This window comes from Staurois parvus, unplaced genomic scaffold (assembly GCF_062004578.1).
Source record: "Staurois parvus isolate SC_StPar_1 unplaced genomic scaffold, SC_StPar_1.0 ptg000184l, whole genome shotgun sequence".
Taxonomy (NCBI): domain Eukaryota; kingdom Metazoa; phylum Chordata; class Amphibia; order Anura; family Ranidae; genus Staurois; species Staurois parvus.
The window spans coordinates 7,520,723-7,542,193 of NW_028317980.1; the positions used below are offsets into that span (position 1 = coordinate 7,520,723).

Genomic DNA, 21,471 nt, shown 5'->3' on the forward strand with positions numbered 1-21,471 from the left:
TTTTTGGTGCGGTAACCAAAAAAACCACATCTCCATTGAAATGAATAGAAAACGCTGCAAAAACTCACCAAAAATGCACCCGCACTGCATTTTTGGTGTGATTTTTGAGTTACATGTCCTGTAAAAAACGCTCCACAAAAACTGTAAAAACACGGTAAAAAATCGGCAAAAACGCATATGCGTTTTGCTGCTTTTTTCTACAGATCAGCGTGAAAGTAGCCTAAGTAGGGGGCTAAAGAATGAATATACCTGCAGCACTAAACTCAGTCAAGTCACAATCATTTTAAAATGGGACACCAAGCACTGGTGTGTATGGAGACTTGAGATGGAAGGAGTAATTTCACCAAAGTTGATTTTGCAGTGAAATAACTGAATTTGCCTTCAATTAAATTTCATTGAAATTATTCTCAAGTTTCATCATGTGGACGACCTACGTAGAATTATGCTTGACAAAAAATAATAACAGGGCTTTGATTTCTCACAAACCAACAATCAGTGCTAATTTATGAACAAAGCTGACCCTAGGGCACCTCTTACATAGGGTGGATTCAGCTCTGATTTGCAGGGGACCTGTGAGATGATCTCCTGCTGATCGGAGGAGAGTGGGTGGATGTTACATCCATGCCCGCTGATTTTGATGCGCATCAGGGTGTAAACATACTCTGTTACATCAAACTGCCTTCGATCTGCTCCGCAAAAACAGAAGATGACAGCCCTCTTGGGTTTTTGTTTGTAGACCGGATCAGACCCCAGAGGTAGGCAGGACACAAGTTCGTTTAAACCTTCTCCTTTCCATAGGGATGCATGGACCTTCTGATCAGGTACACCAGAAAGACACAGAGGTGGACCCAATTGGAGCGCCCATGTGAAAGGGACCTAACACTAACCCAAATCTCTTATTTACCAAGCGAGGCACGTTGTTGATAAACAAAGTGTAACAGTTATCATTAGAGCTAGCGTTAGGGTTCCTCTTTTCCTCAATATCTCAGGTAATGTTTCCCATCTAACTGAAGGCCAGTTGTTGGCACAGGTCCAGGGATGTTTAAAGGGTAAAGAAACTTTCCCATAAAGTTTCCATACCCCTTTTCCTCTATCCCCCTTAGTAGCTGTAGCCCACCTTCACTTCCACCCCCAATCACTATCCTTATCTAGATCCCACTGCCCATCTCATTGTTTAAATTCCTCCACCAGCTTCTCATTTCGGTGTCCACTTGTGTGCAGTTCAACACCATAGAATTCTACAGTGTGATTAAAAATAATGGTGCAAATGTAAAGCTGATTTATTCCTAATAATGAATCTAACACAACTGTATCAACATGAAAAGACACATTACCTGTCCAAGTTTTACCCCTGCATTACAAATGTTCGATGTGAGTCCCATTGGTGACACAACAAACGTCGAGATGGTACTCCATTTCTGTCCAGACTCGTACCAGCATGTCCTTGGATATTGACTCCACTGCTTCTGTGATACGTCATCTCAGGTTGTTCAGATCCTGTTTCATGGGGGGGCATATACCAAGTCCTTGGTATACCCCCACAAAAAGAAGTCGAAGGGTGTTGGGCCTGGCAATCACAGAGGCCAGAAGACCATTGGTGAATTGTTATTTCTTTCACAGCCAATCCAACGTTCTGGTAGTGTATCATTCAGCTATTGGCGAACATCCAAGTGAAAATGAGGAGGAGCTCCATCCTGCTTAGGCTCCATGCACACAAGGCATTTTAATAACGCTGGTAACATTAGCTGCGTAAAATCACATTAAGCATTTTTGTATTAGTGTTTTGCCACGTTTTGCGGCGTTTTTTCACGTTGGCATTTTTTAGAGGTTTTTTTTTACCAAAAAAAATTTTTTTAATTTGGTAAAAAAATTCCAAAAACGTTGGTTTGCTGTGATTTACCGCATTTTATGGTGTTTTGCAGCATTAGAGCGTTTTTACAGCTAAAAAAACTCCTCTAGAAACCCACTAGTTCTGTTTTTTTTTCCAGCCAAAAAACGTTGACTACAGTCTGTGTTTATGGACACATAGGATAACATGCTGGGGATGGACACATAGGATAACGTGCCGGGGATGGACACATAGGATAACATGGTGTGTATGGACACATAGGATAACATGGTGTGTATGGACACATAGGATAACATGCCGGGGATGGACACATAGGATAACATGCCGGGGATGGACACATAGGATAACATACCGGGGATGGACACATAGGATAACGTGCCGGGGATGGACACGTAGGATAACACGCCGGGGATGGACACATAGGATAACACGCCGGGGATGGACACATAGGATAACATGCCGGGGATGGACACATAGGATAACATGCAGGGGATGGACACGTAGGATAACATGCCGGGGATGGACACATAGGATAACATGCCGGGGATGGACACGTAGGATAACATGCCGGGGATGGACACATAGGATAACATGCCGGAGATGGACACATAGGATAACATGCCGGGGATGGACACGTAGGATAACATGCCGGGGAAGAACACATAGGATAACATGCCAGGGATGGACACATAGGATAACATGCCGGGGATGGACACATAGGATAACATGCCGGGGATGCACACATAGGATAACATGCCGGGGATGCACACATAGGATAACATGCCGGGGATGGACACATAGGATAACGTGCCGGGGATGGACACGTAGGATAACACACCGGGGATGGACACATAGGATAACATGCCGGGGATGGACACATAGGATAACATGCCGGGGATGGACACATAGGATAACATGCTGGGGATGCACACATAGGATAACATGCCGGGGATGCACACATAGGATAACATGCCGGGGATGGACACATAGGAGAACATGCCGGGGATGGACACATACCATAACATGGTGTGTATGGACACATAGGATAACATGCCGGGGATGGACACATAGGATAACATGCCGGGGATGGACACATAGGATAACACACCGGGGATGGACACATAGGATAACATGCCGGGGATGGACACATAGGATAACATGCCGGGGATGGACACATAGGATAACACGCCGGGGATGGACACACAGGATAACATCCCGGGGATGGACACACAGGATAACATGCCGGGGATGGACACACAGGATAACATGCCGGGGATGGACTCACAGGATAACATGCCGGGGATGGACACATAGATAACATGCCGGGGATGGACACATAGGATAACATGCTGGGAGTTTACTGGCTGTAGAAAAAAACATCAAAAGCCAAAAACAGCCACTGTAAAAACGACCAGTGTGCATGAGGACTAAAAGACGAGGTTGGGCAGATCTTCCTACATCAGTGGCATAAGCCATTCTGTAATCATGTCCAAAAGCTTAAGACTGACAACAATGGTAAAGCGCAATCATCTGCTTTGTCAACGAGGGCACATCGAACATTTGTAGTGCAGTGGTAAAAATTAGACAGTTAATGTGTCTTTTCATGTTAATACAGTTGTGTTAAGTTAATTCTGTTATGAATAAATCCGCTTTAATTTTTCACCATCCTTTTTGAATCACATTGTGTTGCTCTGGTAGACAAAGAGGAGTTTATCTGTCCTCCAGCCCAATAGAAGTCCATGGAGCTAAACTGCACAGATGGGAACATCGGATCAAAAAGCCAGTGGGGGAAGGATAAACAATTTTGTAGACCTAGATTAAAGAAAGGAGGATGGGCTACACCTGCTTAGAAAGTTGGGGTTGCAAATTTTGCTTACCCATTAAAAGACCATTCAATTAACTATAATGCATTTTACCAAAATGGTGAGCTTAATAAATTATTATTTTGTTTTTTTGAGTAGGGTTCAATACAATGTACATTCCAAAAAAATAAGGTATGAGCAATGGAAATTAAATAAAAAGACAGAAAATCATAACTAACCGAGGGAGAGGGGTTGGTGGAATTAGCAGACAGAGGTTTCTCATGAAATTTCATTGACATGTCCAAAATTTTCTGGAAAAGTGAAACCCCCCCGGTTTTGCTCATACCTAAAAGAGACCTTTTGGGGTTGATTTACTAAAACTGGAGAGTGAAAAATCTGATGCAGCTCTGCATAGAAGTCAATCAGCTTCAAGTTTTTTTGTCAAAGCTTAATTGAATGAGTTAGAGGTTGATTGGCTACTATGTACAGCTGCGCCAGATTTTATACGCTTCAGTTTTAGTAAATCAACCCCCTCGACATCGGAATTAGAAAGTTCCTTACGGGTGTTTGAAATGACTGTTGAGTGCCAAATGTTAACATGACCATAGACAGTCTTCAGAATAAAGTTGAATCTATATAACACTTTTAATGACATACACCAGGGAATTTTTATCACTTACCGAAATGTGTAAATTACTTTGAATAAGTGGGAAAGATAGTGTGACGCTGCTGTTATATATATATACTCTATCAAGGTGGTTTTCCTACACCTCTGAGGTGTCATAAATATACATTACTGCTGAATTATGGGTGTATGTTACTGCTGTCTTTTTTGGAGCCTGATTCAAATTTGAAAAAGTATGTGAACCCCTTGGGATTACGTGGAGTTTTGCATGAATTGGGCATAAAATGTGCTCTGAACGTCATCTAAGTCACAACAATAGAAGAACACAGTCTGCTGAACATAATACTACACAAACATTAGATGTTGCCATGGTTTAATTGCACATAACATGTAAACATTCACAGTGCAGGGAGGAAAAAGTATGTGAGGCCCTAGCTTAATGACTTCTCCCAGAACTAATTGGAGCCAGGAGTGAGCCAACCTTGACTCCACACATTTTATGTGTAGCACTGCCCCTTGGGACAAGCTGGAATATATTATGGGTCCTGCGCTCAATAGATCCAACCCTAAGCAAACCCAATCCCTCTGGCACAACTGGTAATGAATATCAAATACCCCGCCAAGAAATTTGCTGACACAGGGTTAAATGAAACGAGAACAATTTTATGGAGAATGAAATGCAGTGTAGAGGGGTGGGGTTCCCCTTTCAACTACAAAACTTACTTTTCTTCTTTTATGCAATGCAGTAAATTTGGTCTGCCACTAAAGGGCTTCACAGCCAAGAGTCTCCGGATGGCAGAGTCGCACTTTAAGCAGAATACAACTGATATCAAACAAATAAACTTACTTATGCTCTATCAATGAAACGTATTACCCACACCGGTGTATGATTCTGCTTCTGAGGGGCGTTAGCCAAAAATCACCTCAGAGTCAGAACAGGATGCAATAAAGAGGTACCTCTAATAAGGCTACTAAGCCAGATTCCCCCACTCTAGTCCTTGTAACGGTGGAGCTCTAGTTGGTGCACGTTTAGTCCTTACAATGAAGTAAATAGCAGCTGAAGGCTTCTTTGGAGTTTCAGCTGGTGTGGGTTATATCCGATTTCACTAGGTTTCTGGGCTGAGAGGGTCCAACCTCAGGGTCTAAACGCAACACAAAGCACCCCAAGACCAGGGGCAGTCGCAGGATGCAATCTCCCAGTATGTGTCAGTCCCCGGGGCAGACAGTCTCAATTACACTGGTGGTGAGGGGCAAAGCAGGCAGAGGGATCTGTGGCTTGTACAGGGCCCCGGATGGGTGAGATCCCAGCAGTGGGGTGCGGATGTCCCAGTCTATATGCAAAGTGTAAATGGTGTGTCTTACTCTCTCCAAGGGGACAGCTCACCAGACTCTGAACACACAGCAGGGTCCCTCCATCCGTGCTGAGTGCTGTAGTGCCTCCTCCTCTGCTTGGACGGGCTCCACATGTCCCTGTCTTTTCTCCAGCCTCGTGTCTCTCTGTTCTCCCCTTCACTTCCTGCTTCCCCCCCCCCCCCCAGCGTTCTTTGCTGTGTAGTGGATGAGTCATGAACTTGGCAGAATGCCCAGGTTTTACAAATAGGAGAGAGAGAGAGAGAAAGGACTGACTGCTCATCATGTGATTCCTTCTGAATCCTCTTGTACAAGGAGCCTGCTACACACTCCCCCCACTCGAGAAGCTTTGGTCCTCCAAAGACAGCAGTAAAAGCAACCTGTTACATGCTTTTTATATATACGCGGAGAAAAAGCAAAGTTAGTACACACAGGAAATTAAATTATTCACACTTGCATAAGAATCTGGCAGAGGAACCTCCCACCATGTAGCAGAGTGAGGGTTGTCCTGCCCATAGGCCACACTAATGGGAATGGCCCAACCAGATGTGCCAGGGGGTGAGTTGGGGCTGTTCTCTACCGAAACTGCTGTAGGAGAACCAGGCGTCACGAGATTCCTTTGAGAAGCATGTACTACTTCCTCAGAGTTTTCACCCAACACATCATATGTCAGTCTCTTTGGGGGTTGAATAACTCTACGCTCTCTCTGTTCTCTGGGCTCTAGCAATGGTTCTGGCGTTGCTTCCGATGTTGGTTCTGACACTACTGACTCATCAACCCTCGCTTCTTGCTCGACGCTCTCTGTCTCTCCCAGTTCAGCTTCCTCCACATCTTCTCCCTCATCAACAATGGACCACCAGTCTTCAGGTTCTTGCAAGTCTTCTGCAGGTTGGGCCAGAGGCACAAATTCAGGAGCCTCTGGCCTAAGAGGAACTACGTCAGTCACTCCAGTGGAAGAAGGAATGGTGGGTTCGGAAATGTCAGATGGCCACAGCAAATCTGTCCCTACCTCTTCACTCTCACTGTCCTCTTCATCTGCAGGAGGTGGTGTGGGTTGTGACCTGGTCACAGGTCTAGTCCTCTGAGAAGTTGAGGGGGTAGACTGTGGATCAGATTGTGATGGTAGACGGACTGCATCTGACAAAGGCAAAAGGTGGTTGCGGTGCCAGGTTTTGAGTGGGCCAACACCCTTTTCCGGTCGAATCTGGTAAACTGGCAATCCAGGCAATTGTTTGCAGATGACATAGGGCTCTGATCGCCACCTATCCGCCAACTTGTGTTTTCCAGGGATACCCAGATTTCTCAGTAAGACTCTGTCTCCAGATTGTAAGTCCTGTACTCGCACTCTGAGATCAAAGTTCTCTTTGTTTCTCTGTCCCCTGGCATCTGATGTGGCTTGAGCCTTCTCATAAGCAATCTTCAGGCTTTTCCTTAGGCGGTCCACATATCCTCTATGGGAAGCTGCAGAGGTATGGTCTACAGAAGTTCCAAAAGCCAAGTCTACTGGCAGTCGGGCTTCCCGGCCGAACATCAGCCGGTAAGGAGAGTATCCTGTAGCGTCGTTGGCAGTGCTATTGTAGGCATGTACGATGGCTGCTACATGCTTACTCCAGTGTTGCTTTTGCACTGAAGTCAAAGTCCCGAGCATATTCAGGAGGGTACGATTGAATCTCTCTGGCTGAGGATCTCCCTGAGGATGGTATGGAGTAGTCCTCGACTTTTGGATGCCTAGTAGACTCAAGAGTCTCTTGATGAGATTGCTCTCGAAATCTCTCCCTTGGTCTGAGTGGATACGTTGTGGTAGTCCGTAATGCACAAAGAACCTTTCTACTAAAATCTTTGCCACAGTTGATGCTAACTGATCTCTAGCAGGAAAAGCCTGGGCATACCTGGTAAAATGGTCAGTCACTACCAGGATATTTCCCTGTCCACTCTGATCCGACTCCAGGCACAGGAAGTCAATGCACACCAACTCCATGGGTCCCTGACTTTGAAGGTGGCCCATTGGGGCAGCTCGTTGAGGCAGAGTCTTCCTCTGAATACATCGGATGCAGGAGTGACAGTAACTTTCAACTTCTGTCCGCATGCAGGGCCAGTAGAAGCGGTCTCTTACCAAACAAAAGGTTCTTTCTGGTCCCAGATGGCCATGGTCATCATGGAGAGCGGCCAGCACCGTTTCTCTGTGTTTTGCGGGCAAAAATAGCTGCCATTTCTCTTCAGGATCATCAGAGGGGCCCCTTCGGTAGACCACTCCGTGGCGTAACTGTAGCCGATCCCACTCACGATGTAGCCGCCGGGCCTCCCTTGACAATGTAAGAAGCAAATCAGGGCTTTTGCTTTCTAAAGCCTTCAATACTAGGCCGCAGAGGGGGTCTTCCAACTGATCTCTTCGCAGATCCTTCCTGGAAAGCTTGGGCAGACCTTCACCCCCAACCTGGGTGACATTGCAATAACACCTGGGAACGCCAGACGCCGAAATCCCAATGTCTTCTGCCCTGGACCCACCTCTTGTTCGGTGTTCCACTCCTTGGCATAAGGCTCGTACCCCTTCAGAGGGCACCTGAGTCCACTCTTCTGGGGAATCCTTGGAACAGTGAGGTCTTCGGGATAAGGCATCTGCATCCCTATTCCCAATCTCTGGCCGATAACTGAGGCTGAAAGTGAACTCCGATAAGGCAGCTAACGACCTGTGGCCAGTAGCATCCAGCTTAGCTGTAGTGAGAATGTATGTGAGGGGGTTATTATCTGTTTTTATCATGAATTCTGCTCCATATAGGTAATCTCGAAGTTTGTCCACTACTGCCCACTTCAAGGCCAAGAATTCAAGCTTGTGGGTGGGGTAGTTCTTCTCAGCGGACGCCAAACCCCGGCTCACATAGGCGACAGGTCGCAAGCATCCATTCTGTTCTTGATAGAGGACTCCCCCTAACCCATCTCTACTTGCATCCACATGCAATTCGTACGGCTTGGCTGGGTCTGCATAGGCCAGGATTGGGGCGGTGGTTAGACTCTTTTTCAGCCGTTCAAAGGCCTCTTCACACTGGGTTGTCCATTGTCCTTGAATAGATTCCCTAGGCCTCCTGGGTCCCACTGCTGGCTTCGCAGGTCTAGAAAGATCTGCATCATCATTGTCTTCTTCGTTTCTGAGCAGTTCATTGAGTGGGCGGGCTATCCGAGCAAAGCCCTGGACGAATCTGCGATAATAGGAGCAAAACCCCAGGAAAGATCTGAGCTCTGTGACATTTGTGGGCCTCGGCCATGAGGTGACAGCTTCCAGCTTCTTGGGGTCAGTGGCCACTCCATCGGCAGATACGATATGACCCAGGTAATTGACCGAGGGTTGGTAAAACTGGCACTTCTCCAAAGACAACTTCAGTCCCTCATCATGAAGTCTCTTGAGCACCTTCTCCAATCTCTCCTCATGTTCCTCCAGGGTCTTCCCGAACACAATGATGTCGTCCAAGTATACCAGTACTTCAATTAAATTCATGTCACCCACCGTCTTCTCCATCAGCCTTTGAAAGGTGGCTGGAGAGTTGCACAAACCTTGAGGCATCCGGTCAAATTCAAAGAACCCTATTGGGGTTATGAACGCGGTCTTTTCTCGGTCTTCCGGGTGCATGGGGATCTGGTAATACCCATTCTTCAGGTCCAGCACACTGAACCACTTTGCCCCTGATAGGCTTTGCAAAGCATCCTCTATCCTGGGGGTGGTATACTGATCAGGAACAGTTCTTCGGTTTAGCGTCCGGTAGTCGATGCACAATCTTAAAGATCCGTTCTTCTTCCGGACCACCACTATCGGAGAGGCGTATGGGCTTCGGGACTCTCTGATGATGCCTGTCCTCTTCAACTCTGCCAATTGCTCACGCAGGTCTTCCAAATCTCCCAATGGAACTCGTCGAACCCTTTCCCTGAATGGGGCGTCTTCTCGAAGCCGGATCCGATGATGGGCACTCTCTGCACACCCCACATCGAACTCACTTCTGGAGAATGCAGCCCGCCACCTTAGGAGTTGATTCTTCGCTCTCTCTCTCCATTCCGGGGAAAGGGGGGTGTTCCTTGGGTAAAACGCATCGACAGGGATTTCTTTCTCTCTTCCGTCCCCTAGCTCAGTGGGCAAGATTGGGGTTGCAGGATCCACATGTCCTAACAGCACCCGAGCTGGGATTTTCACTGGGGCAGCAGTTGGATTATGAACACTGACCGAAACCTTTCCGTGGCTTCTCCGTAGCGCTTTTGTTGACACTACCTCCGGGAGGATCTCCACTCCTGTGTTCTCTTCACAGCCACCAGCCTCAAGGACAATGAAGGGGCCTGGCTGCTTCCAGGTCAATTTGACTGATGCCTGTAAACACGCCACCTCTCCTGGTTGTAGTACCTTCTCATGTTGATCCAGGCGCCATATCTTCCCTATTCTTTCTGCTGGGGCTCTCCTCTCTTGTACCAGGCTCTGATATGCTTGCCTCAGCATGGGATGTACAGAAGTGGGTTGATCATTGGGCTCTTCGACCAATGGCGCCAGCAGCCTTCTGACAAGATTGGTGTTGGTCCCTATGATTAGGGGACTCCCATTGGCCCCAGGCGGCCGGGGACAGATGACGGCTAAGGCTTCGAAAGTCTCAGCCTTCCCTGTCATGGAAGGATCAAAAGTTAGTCTGACCGATAGGTAACCATCATAGGGAAACTTCTGGGTTCCTATGCCCCATATTTCCAGATTTTCCAGCTTCTGCAAGGGCAAATGCTTCAGATGCTTGTCATAGAAGTCTCGGTACAGAAGGGTTACTTGGGCTCCGGTGTCCAGAAGAGCCCTGGTATAAATCCCTTCTACCTGAATCGGGACGACAGGGGAGGGTCCCACTAAATTCTCAGGGAGTGGTGAACAGGTAGCCGTCTTCTTCTGTTCTGCAGTTCTTATCCTTACTCTCCTCCTGGGGGAGTTTTGGCTCGGCCTAAGCCGTGGTTGACTCCCAGGTTTGAGGTGTGCACTGACTCCCTGAGGTGAAGTGGCATTTTCCCTAGGCTGTTTGTAAGGGATGGTGGGGTCCTTCTGGATAGGGCCAGATTTTCTCCTCACCCCCCTTTTACTTGGTTGAGTGGAGCTAGCTGCGGCGGTGGGGTCCCTGGGTTGCTCCTTCACCAGGGCTCTCTGAAGTTTTCCGCCGGTTTTTGGCGCTTAGCTTCAGGCTTCCTGGGGCTCGGACAGACTCTCCTGACATGTCCGGTCCCTCCACAATTAAAGCAGGTCATTTGAATGGTGGGACTGGTTGCTTGCGTTGGGGCAGCTCCTGACAGGTTTTCAGAAACTGCTGTCGTCTCTCTCGCTAAACCCGACGGTCCTGCCATTAGTAAGGTCACCATCTCCATTAGTTGGGACACCTGAGTCTTAAGGAGTTCAACTTCAGGGGTGTCACCTCCCACATTGACTACCCGGACCCCTACAACAGAGTCTGACTGTCTCTCTTTGTCATCCAAAATGGCTTCCTCCTCTCTCACAGTCCGGATCAAGTCTGGATAGTTCAGGAGACCACCATCTCGCCGAGTTCGTAATAGAATGGCAATGGGGTCTAGGGGCCTGGCTCCCCGTAGGACTTGTTGCGCCCGAACCTCATCTACTCTTTCAGGGCCTATTCCCCTTTTTAGCAGAATTTGGTATATTATCTTGTCTAGACGTCCCATGTAACTGGAGAGTTTCTCCCCTTCATTTTGGTAGGTATGCTCTAGCTGATAGATGAGGTCTGAAGCCTTTTCAGTACGCCCAAATACATCTTGTAAAATATCTAGATAGCCCTGAGCAGTGCAATCCTGTTTGCTAAGTTTTAGGTTGCGAATGGCCTCCAATGCAGGGCCCCTTAGGCTCTCCGTAATCCTCTGTTTCTTGTGGGCCTCAGGAATGTCCCATTCACTTAGTGCTTGCATGGCTTGATCTAGCCACTCTTCAAAGCCATCCTCCCCGGTAGGTATTGGTTGCCTACCCGAGAAGAATCGGAGCTTCCGATACATCCCTGTATATGGAGAGGGGTCTTTGCGGCATTTTAACATGAAGTCCCCCAATGCAGTGAGGAATTCCGGGCCTATGGTGGCTAGAGGTGTCTGGGACAGGGGTTCTTCCCTCTCAGGTCTTGCACAACTAGGCCCGGGGGTGTTCAACTGAAGTAACTGGAGCCTTGTCCCATCCTCTATTTGGATATTGGCTCCTTGGAAACTGTCAGGGATCCCCTTCTTCCACTCTAGCAGGGCATATGCCAGGGTGGTGTCTGAGGCGGGTATCACATCTATCACCCACATTTTCTTTCCCTCTGTGGGTAGTGCATTCACTATCTTGGTAATCTGTTCTTCGGTCCCCATTTCTCTGGGGAACTCGACCACTACACTCCGTTCTGGGCAAGCATTTTCCCTGCTGCACCACTTGGTCGCGGCTGCGACGTCCATCTTAGGAGTTGGTATAGGGCACTGCTTGAGTGGTTGTTGGGTAATTGAGCAGCAAGAATCCCGGACGAGCCCCCACGTGTAGCACTGCCCCTTGGGACAAGCTGGAATATATTATGGGTCCTGCGCTCAATAGATCCAACCCTAAGCAAACCCAATCCCTCTGGCACAACTGGTAATGAATATCAAATACCCCGCCAAGAAATTTGCTGACACAGGGTTAAATGAAACGAGAACAATTTTATGGAGAATGAAATGCAGTGTAGAGGGGTGGGGTTCCCCTTTCAACTTCAAAACTTACTTTTCTTCTTTTATGCAATGCAGTAAATTTGGTCTGCCACTAAAGGGCTTCACAGCCAAGAGTCTCCGGATGGTAGAGTCGCACTTTAAGCAGAATACAACTGATATCAAACAAATAAACTTACTTATGCTCTATCAATGAAACGTATTACCCACACCGGTGTATGATTCTGCTTCTGAGGGGCGTTAGCCAAAAATCACCTCAGAGTCAGAACAGGATGCAATAAAGAGGTACCTCTAATAAGGCTACTAAGCCAGATTCCCCCACTCTAGTCCTTGTAACGGTGGAGCTCTAGTTGGTGCACGTTTAGTCCTTACAATTAAGTAAATAGCAGCTGAAGGCTTCTTTGGAGTTTCAGCTGGTGTGGGTTATATCCGATTTCACTAGGTTTCTGGGCTGAGAGGGTCCAACCTCAGGGTCTAAACGCAACACAAAGCACCCCAAGACCAGGGGCAGTCGCAGGATGCAATCTCCCAGTATGTGTCAGTCCCCGGGGCAGACAGTCTCAATTACACTGGTGGTGAGGGGCAAAGCAGGCAGAGGGATCTGTGGCTTGCACAGGGCCCCGGATGGGTGAGATCCCAGCAGTGGGGTGCGGATGTCCCAGTCTATATGCAAAGTGTAAATGGTGTGTCTTACTCTCTCCAAGGGGACAGCTCACCAGACTCTGAACACACAGCAGGGTCCCTCTATCCGCGCTGGGTGCTGTAGTGCCTCCTCCTCTGCTTGGACGGGCTCCACATGTCCCTGTCTTTTCTCCAGCCTCGTGTCTCTCTGTTCTCCCCTTCACTTCCTGCTTCCCCCCCCCCCCCAGCGTTCTTTGCTGTGTAGTGGATGAGTCATGAACTTGGCAGAATGCCCAGGTTTTACAAATAGGAGAGAGAGAGAGAGAAAGGACTGACTGCTCATCATGTGATTCCTTCTGAATCCTCTTGTACAAGGAGCCTGCTACACATGCCCAATTCATGCAAAACTCCACGTAATCCCAAGGGGTTCACATACTTTTTCTTGCAACTGTATGGCATTTGTGAAAACGTGAAAGTTCTGGAGGAGACAATAGGATGGCTTTATTATCAAAAAACAACCGTGAAAGAATATTATAATGGTTTTGTGTCATTTTGAATTGTTTATTTTTAACTGATATTTCATTTATATATTTTTTTGTAATATAAACAAACTCTGCCTAAAAAATAAACATGTGGCCGGGGATTCACAAAGCACCATGGGTTAACCAAAAGAAATACCAGAAAAAGTTAAATAAAGAGATTTACCATAAACACCTGATCAGAGGAGTCCCTAGGGTAGGTGTAACCTGGTGCGGTAACACTTGGTGACACCCCCTCCGATCCCCGCAGAAAGGATCAGATCTGCGGATTGAGCATAATGGATCGGACTGCATTATGCTCAATCCACAGATCTGATGCATCCTGCAGGGATCGTCGGCTTTCTTTACAACTTACTTTTTCTTGAAGCGGGTCCGGTGTCACCCCGTATAGGTTGCATACCAACGAGGATTGTCGGCATGCAACCTATACGGGGTGACACCGGACCCACTCCAAGAAAAGGTAAGTTGTAAACAAAGCCGACGATCCCCACAGGATGGATCGGACCCATCCCCGTGCGGTCAGTGTCACCCGGTGCGGACCGCATCCCCCGCACCTGCTTCGGAACGCCACTGCACCTGATTGTCAAATCAATGTGCTTAACTCTATCTGGAACCTATAGGCAGGGGCGGACTTACCATTCGGGCACTGCCCGAGGGCCCGGGGTCAGTAGGGGGCCCCATGAAATGCCCCTGGTACCTTTTGTATAGGCTTTTTTGAGTGTGGGCAAGGACACAGGGGCCCCATGATCCCCTATGGCCCGGGGGCTCCATGAGTTGTCAGTCCATTCCTGCCTATAGGTATGGTAGCTTGTTACAGAAAAATGAACTGAGCCAGGATTTCTGATTTCTGAATCTCTTTGAATGGAAGAATGGATTCAGCTATCAAATCATTTAAGTCCCTATTAAAGAGTGGTTGCAGTTTCGCTTTAAATTACAGAAAGGTTCCAGTTTATACTTTCAAAATGTTTATTTAGTACATAGCTGGGCTAATGGGGTTTTTCTCTTATACATACTTTAAAAAATGTATACTGTATTTAAAAGATGTTAAAAATATGTTACATTTAAAAAAAAAGTTTAAAACATTTTCTTTAAGAAAACTTTTTATACTCGCCTATCTTGCTGCCGATTCTTCAGATAATCTCTTTGTTCATCCTGCTACAGCCACTAATGGAATCTACTTCCCCCTACACACGTGTTGTGGTTCTATCGCCAGACCCTGTGTCCCATAGCACACAGTAGTGATGTAGGAGCTGGTGAATGGAACCACGTGTGAGGGGACCCTTCTGGAAGTAGGTTGAATGTGAGGATTCTGCTCCTGAATAGAACGAAGATCTGAGGAGCGGGCAGATGGACAGTTAGGTATAAAAGGTTTTCTTCTGCAATTTTTTATTTTAAAGAGCAACAGGACTTTAATGCTTTAGGAAAAGGCACACAAAGTGGTTACATGGTCAGTTTATTTCTTCTTTTCTTTGTATCATTCAGTCTGTTCCCCTTCGCCATGTTTTCATGATGGAACGTGCATTGTGGAGAAAATTGGATCTTATAAATGTGCTTGCTTAGCTGGGTATACTGGAAGACACTGTGAAAATGGTAAGTTCCTTCTACTTTTTTAACAGCACAAATCAGCTAAATGTCATTAATTTTACAGGTACTTATATAGCACTATCTGTTTATGCAGTGCTTTATATATATATATATATATTGTACATTCACATCAGTCCCTAACCCTCAAGGGGCGTACAGTCTAAGGTCCTTAACTCACATTCATACTAGGGCCATTTTAGACAGGAGACAATTTACCTACCAGCATGTCTTTGGAGTGTGGGAGGAAACCAATGCAGGCACAGGGAGAACATGCAAACTCCAGGCAGGTGGTGCCGTGGTTGGGATTCAAACCGATGACGCTAGTGCTACCAGATAGAAGTGCTAACCATTTAGTCACTATGCTGCCCATATTTTAAACCAGTCCTAGTACAGCATAGTGTTCATACAACAGAATCAGAGGAGCAGGGGCGAACTGACAACTCATGGGGCCCTGGAGCAATAGGGGATCATGGGGCCCCTGTGTCCTTGCCTAAACTCAAAAAAGCCTATGAAAAAGGTACCAGGGGCATCTCATGGGGCCCCCTACTGACCCCGGGCCCTCGGGCAATGCCCGAGTTTCCAAATGGTCAGTCCGCCCCTGCAGAGGAGGCACTTCCTCAAATCATTGAAAAAATGAATTGGATGTGATGGAAGATCATTTGAATAATACACCATGTTGCTGACTGTAAGTGATGCACTTCTGTCTATAAAAAAGGTTGTCGTCCACTATCCTCCTGCCAGTGCAGTCCAAGCAAATTAGAAGAAAATGAGCACCACATTAATGGTTGAGAGCCTGATTATTTTTTTGTCAGTGTTGTCTTAGACCCTCTGCATCACCAGGTCAAATTTGTCCTAAAACGGTTAAGGTGCAGAGTGCAAGGAGCCACTCAGTATGTAACAGCACTTGTGGCAGAAAATTTTCCTTGGAGACACTTGGACCAGTGATGACTACCAACCAGCAGAATAATATCAAAATTGTGATCAAAGACAGACAAAAAGTTGAAGCAGATGTAAGACAGGAATTATAGTCAAGGGTAAAGTTGACGAAGGAAACTGGAAACTGGGATCAGTAACAAGAGGCAGACACTGGAGCCTCTTAGGACTTCAGAAATGTGTTGGGTTTTAATTTTGGATATACTAAGATGACACAAAAACATTGTGACTCTCAACCATTGCTGTTTGTTCCTTCTATTCTAAATCACTTGACTTTTGTCCAACGTACCTCTTAGAGGTCTTTTCATACATCGGAGCAGTGTATTCTGAGTTGGTGCACTCTACTTCATACATTACATTTCCTAGTACAAGAGTAAATCCTCTTTGGTTCTTGTCTCCTGAACTAATTTCTTCTCAATGCCAGTACAAACTACCTGCTTCCTCGTTCCTGTCCCTGCTTGTTTTTTTTTTTTGTTGATGGAATAGTGTACTGTGTACTTACACTTTGTCCTGTTCTTCAAAACATTGGATCCAAGCCATTGGATGCAGGCCCCAACCTCAACATGCTTCAAGTGACCTCAACACATTGCCTTCTTACTCTGATATTAGGGAGTATCTAGTCGAATATGGTAGGAGGGAACAGCACAAGAGATTTGACTTGGAGGGTAGGAAGTATAAATCTAGGAATGTAGGTACACCGTCTATATTTGTTTTTGGGTGACCAGAGGCAGCTCTTCTGTAAAGCAAACTGGATATGCTTGTCACACAAATATTACATTAAAATTCTGCAGAACATTTTTTGTACAGTAGGTCTCCAGTACCATCATGTGAAGTCACAGGTCCTCTTTCTTCTCTTCTTTGTCTGGAGGAGAAGGCATTCTTCTATATTACCAGGGCATCTTGGTGATGCATCACTGGGGGTGCCCATAGCAAGTGGGTTAAATGATGCTGGACTAACTTCTTGTGTAGTGTTACATTCAGCATCAGGGATGATGAGAGTACAGTGGCAGTTGTATATGTGTGTGTATATATATATATATATATATATATATATATATACACACACACCAGCCACTTTATTAGATACCCCTTGTTAGTACCAGATTGGACCCCTTTTTGTCTTCTGAACTGCCCTAATTCTTCATGGCATAGATTCAACAAGGTGTTAGAAACATTCCTCAGAGATTTTGGTCAATATTGACACGAGTTACTGTTGCCTTTCTATCATCTTGAACCAGTCTGTCCATTCTCCTCTGACCTCTGACATCATCAAGGAATTTTTGTCCACACAACTGCCGCTCACTGGATATTTTCTCTTTTTTGGACCATGCTCTGTAAACCCTAGAGATGGTTGTGTGTGAAAATCAGCAGTTTTTGAAATACTCAGGCCAGCCTGTCTGGCACCAACAACCATGCCATGTTCAAAGTCACTTAAATCCCCTTTCTTCCCCCATTCTGATGCTCGGTTTGATGCTCAGCAAGTCATCTTAACCACGTCTAGATGCCTAAATGCATTGAGTTTCTGCCATGTGATCGGCTAATTAGCAGTTTGTGTTACCAAGCAGTTGAACAGGCGTACCTAATAAAGTGGCCGCTGAGTGTATATATTTATTTGGTACCAAAAGTGCTTTATTGAAAAATTAACAAGGCACACAATGACATGGTAAAAATTGTACAAACCAGTAGAAAGAGATACAGTATATCAGACACATTAATATGATAGTTGACCCTCATAGGGGTTTGCATATTAACCCAGAACAGTGCTGTCTGTGATAATTGGCTAGAATATGGTAGTCCCTTTAGCAGGACAGCCTTTAGGCCTAGCAATCATCAGTATACACCCCATATAACCTAGTCCATAAAATGCTATATGCAGGGGCGGACTGACAACTCATGGGGCCCCCGGGCAATAGGGGATCATGGGGCCCCTGTGTCCTTGCCTAAACTCAAAAAAGCCTATGAAAAAGGTACCAGGGGCATCTCATGGGGCCCCCCTACTGACCCTGGGCCCTCGGGCAGTGCCCGAGTTTGCAAATGGTCAGTCCGCCCCTGGCTGTATGTAATGCTCAGCCTATTATGAACTAAAAAGAAAAAAAAACTATAAAAAGGAGGGGAGATAAAGAAAAAAAAAATGCAACTCCTTACAGTGGCCTCAGTCAGAGACTCCCACTCGTTATAAGGCTTCATGCACACTGGCCATTTTAATAGCACTGGTAGCATTAGCTGTGTAAAGTTGCATTCCTGCAGCCATTGAGAAATACTGTGAGAGCTGTGATTGGTCACAGCTTGTCACAAGGTACAAGGCTGTTGTGAATAGCCTTGTACCATGTCACCTCTGTGATCATTCACAGATTTCACACATAGTAAGCAATGATGTCAGGAAGAGACATCTTGTTTACTACTGTTCCTGTGATCACTGATTGGCCAATCAATGATCACATGAATTGGGACCTCACACAGAGGTCCCATACAGCAATCTGTGTTTGGAAACGTCCACCTGCATCGGCAGCGCTCCCGTCCGTCCCATGTAGATAAATGGAAGTGGTTAATATGGTTACCAGTGCCAGAGCTAACAGCCAGCCTCTTCAACCTTGGCACCAGCCTACAGTCTTGGATACACCTTGCAAGTATCCCCTCTATGTGGTTACCAGTGCCTGGGCAAACAGCCAGCCTCTGCCTTCTTTAACCCCCCTGGCGGTATTCCCGAGTGTAGCTCGGGGTAAAGTTACAGCACCACAAGCGGTAACCCTGAGCTACACTCGGGAATACCCTGCAGCGTTGCTCCAGGATCTCTTCTTCACTTACCTTGCCCTGCGCTCCCGCGATCTCCCTCCTGCAGTGTCCCCGGCTATGTCCTCCAGCCGATGCTGGCATCTGTCTTCCGAGTTCCGTTCCCTGCGACGTCGGGACGTACGGGGGACGGAACTGGCGGTAAATTTGAAAGTTGTAAAAGTGACATTCACTAAATTCACTAAAATCACATAGTAAAACATTACTGTATCAAACCATTTCACATACATTTTGTCCCGAGTGCTTTGTCCGGCTCCCTGCCTGCATTTTTACTGTTCTTTCTGCCTGGAAACTGAGAAACGTCTATGGCGTCCAAAAAGCGTCCCTTTACGTCAAAATCGATTTTAGAACAGCTAGAGAACAGCGAAATCAGAACCATTTGCAGAATTGAGTGATAATGATTCGTGGAGAAATTCCTCATCAGACACTGAAAACGATTTACAACTGAGCTCAGCCATGTGCGAAGTTGGCGCTATATTTCAAATTTCAGTGTTTTTAGTTTGATTATATTATTAAATTAAATTTATTATTATTGTATTATTATTTTTTATGATTATTTATTAAATTATAATTTATGATTTCGTGTTTAAAATTTTATAATACCCGGAATGTTTACTAGATTCTTGTTCGGACAGATTTCAGTGAGTTATTCCTAAAAATTACAGGCCTGCAATAAAAAAAAAAAACATATTTCCATGCAAAAAAATGTACCGCTTTGAGTACAGAAATATAGACTAATCAGACCGCTAGGGAGGCTACACAAGCTGAACCTTGCCTAACTGATGTGATGTGATAGCAAAGGCCAAGACAACTACATATACACTGCGTTGTGGGTCTTCCACATGTACAGGGTTGCCACCACTAACCAATGCTCTTTACCTTTAGATTGCCAGAATCCACTCAGGTACCCATTCCATTGCAAATACTCATTATAGTGCCTGTCTGGGTCTTTTCTCGAGTGCAACCATTGTTTTTTTACATTTAGACCACCAACAGCCATTCAGAGAGTTTGGCTTCTCTTACCTCCTTTTCTCATGTAGCGCAGACCCCAAGCTGATTCTGCTGCTTGTCCCAGGTTCTATTCCCTATTGGGTGCACAGCAGCCAGGCACACAACAGATTCTCCGTCTCTCCACTCAACAACCAAGCCGAAGGTTTTGGGGTTTTTTTGTTTATTGGTTGAAGAACTAGGATATGGAATAGGGCGAGCCCTGGGAATTAGTGTAACTTGAACTGAGGACACTCTTTAGCAAAACTCATTTCCTCAAAGTAGGCCTCTAATATTAGAGGATGTGGACATTCAGCTTCAGGGGGGTCCCACACTGGAAAAAGCCCTGAGCCAACAACTCTGGAACAGTCTCTCACAAAAAGAAGCTCAGCACAGCAACAGTCTCTCTAGGATCTCTCTCAGGCCTCTACTCACTGTGTCCCCGTATACATGGATGCCTCCTTCCAGTAATAAACAGTCCCTGTATTGTGAGACTGGTCAGATCCTCTGCGGACCTTGGTCCAGACTGCTCCTTTTAACTTTTTGGAATTGGCCCCTTTAGTATTCCCTTTCCCTTGAACCACCTGTAGGTCCATTGGATGGTCCAGGAAGGGCAGACAGTCCCCCCAGACTGAGTCTCTCACCACCAGGCAAAGGACTCTGCTCTTCTAGGCCCCTGACTATTTATGCACACCCCAGCCCCCTGCTGGTCACCCTCCTGACCAGAAATTAACTGAGGCAGCATAAATATTGATGCTGCCTATTTGATTACCCCAGTCCTATACTCCAGAGCATCCCAGAGGCTTCTGGTAGGCAGGACGGAGCAATCAAACCTGCAGCCTGAAAACCAGAACAGCCAAAACAATCAACCTGCTCCTGGCTACAGAAGAGCCAAACTAAATGTGCCTAACCTAGCAGCAACCTAACTAGGAGGGTGTCTCTCTTATAAAAACCTCTTGTGATGCATGTGGAAACTTCAGAAGTTGAGAAACATTTTGGTGGCTCTCTAAGGTTTTCCATTACAGTTGATTGTCATGTGTAAGCCCTGAAAGTGCAGTAATACCTTGTAGATACCTTGTAGTTCAGAAACTACTAAACCCCATGAGAGTCAGTGAGGTCCTTCTCCCCCCGCAGCTCTGAATTTCATTATGTATTCTGTAGGACAGCGGAATCCTGTGACTTGTTTACACAGTGCTAGTGATGGATGGCTATGTCACATTAAATATACCGACAATCTGACGGCATTGGAAGGGTAGGATGAAGGTTTCGTGTGATTTGTCTTTCTGGCAAGATGCTGAATAACATCTGGGAATAGCAGGGATCCACGGACACAAGATTGATAGTGTTACAGATATACTTTGAAGTATACTCAGCAACAAAATGTCTCCCCAACTGCGGAACACCTGAAAGTCTATAGCTGCACTGGGGCCATAAATTTATAAAGTTACTAGATTAAAGGGTCAGTCCACCAAAAATTGATTTTTCAGTGTTTGGTAGATGCTGAGGAGTTAACCCATCTGACCCATCTGATTTACTAAACTTGGTGCACTCAGAGCCTGGTGCAGCTGTGCATGGTAGCCAATCAGCTTCTACCTTCAGCTTGTGCAATTAAACTGTTTCTAAACCACGGACCATGCATTCACTATATCTAGTCTCTCAGGACTCTGCATTCAGTATATCTGGTTTCCCCGGACCCTGCATTCACTATATCTGGTG

General features: G+C 46.1%; 1 protein-coding gene across 1 annotated transcript in view; it reads left to right on the forward strand.

Annotated features, from left to right (window-relative positions):
* Nucleotides 1-21,471, forward strand: part of PAMR1 (peptidase domain containing associated with muscle regeneration 1) — a 99,952-nt gene that overhangs the window by 54,211 nt on the left and 24,270 nt on the right. Inside the window, exon 6 of the mRNA XM_089677353.1 lies at nt 14,944-15,051. Coding sequence (XP_089533479.1) covers nt 14,944-15,051 — 108 coding nt within the window. The remainder of the gene's footprint in view (nt 1-14,943; nt 15,052-21,471) is intronic.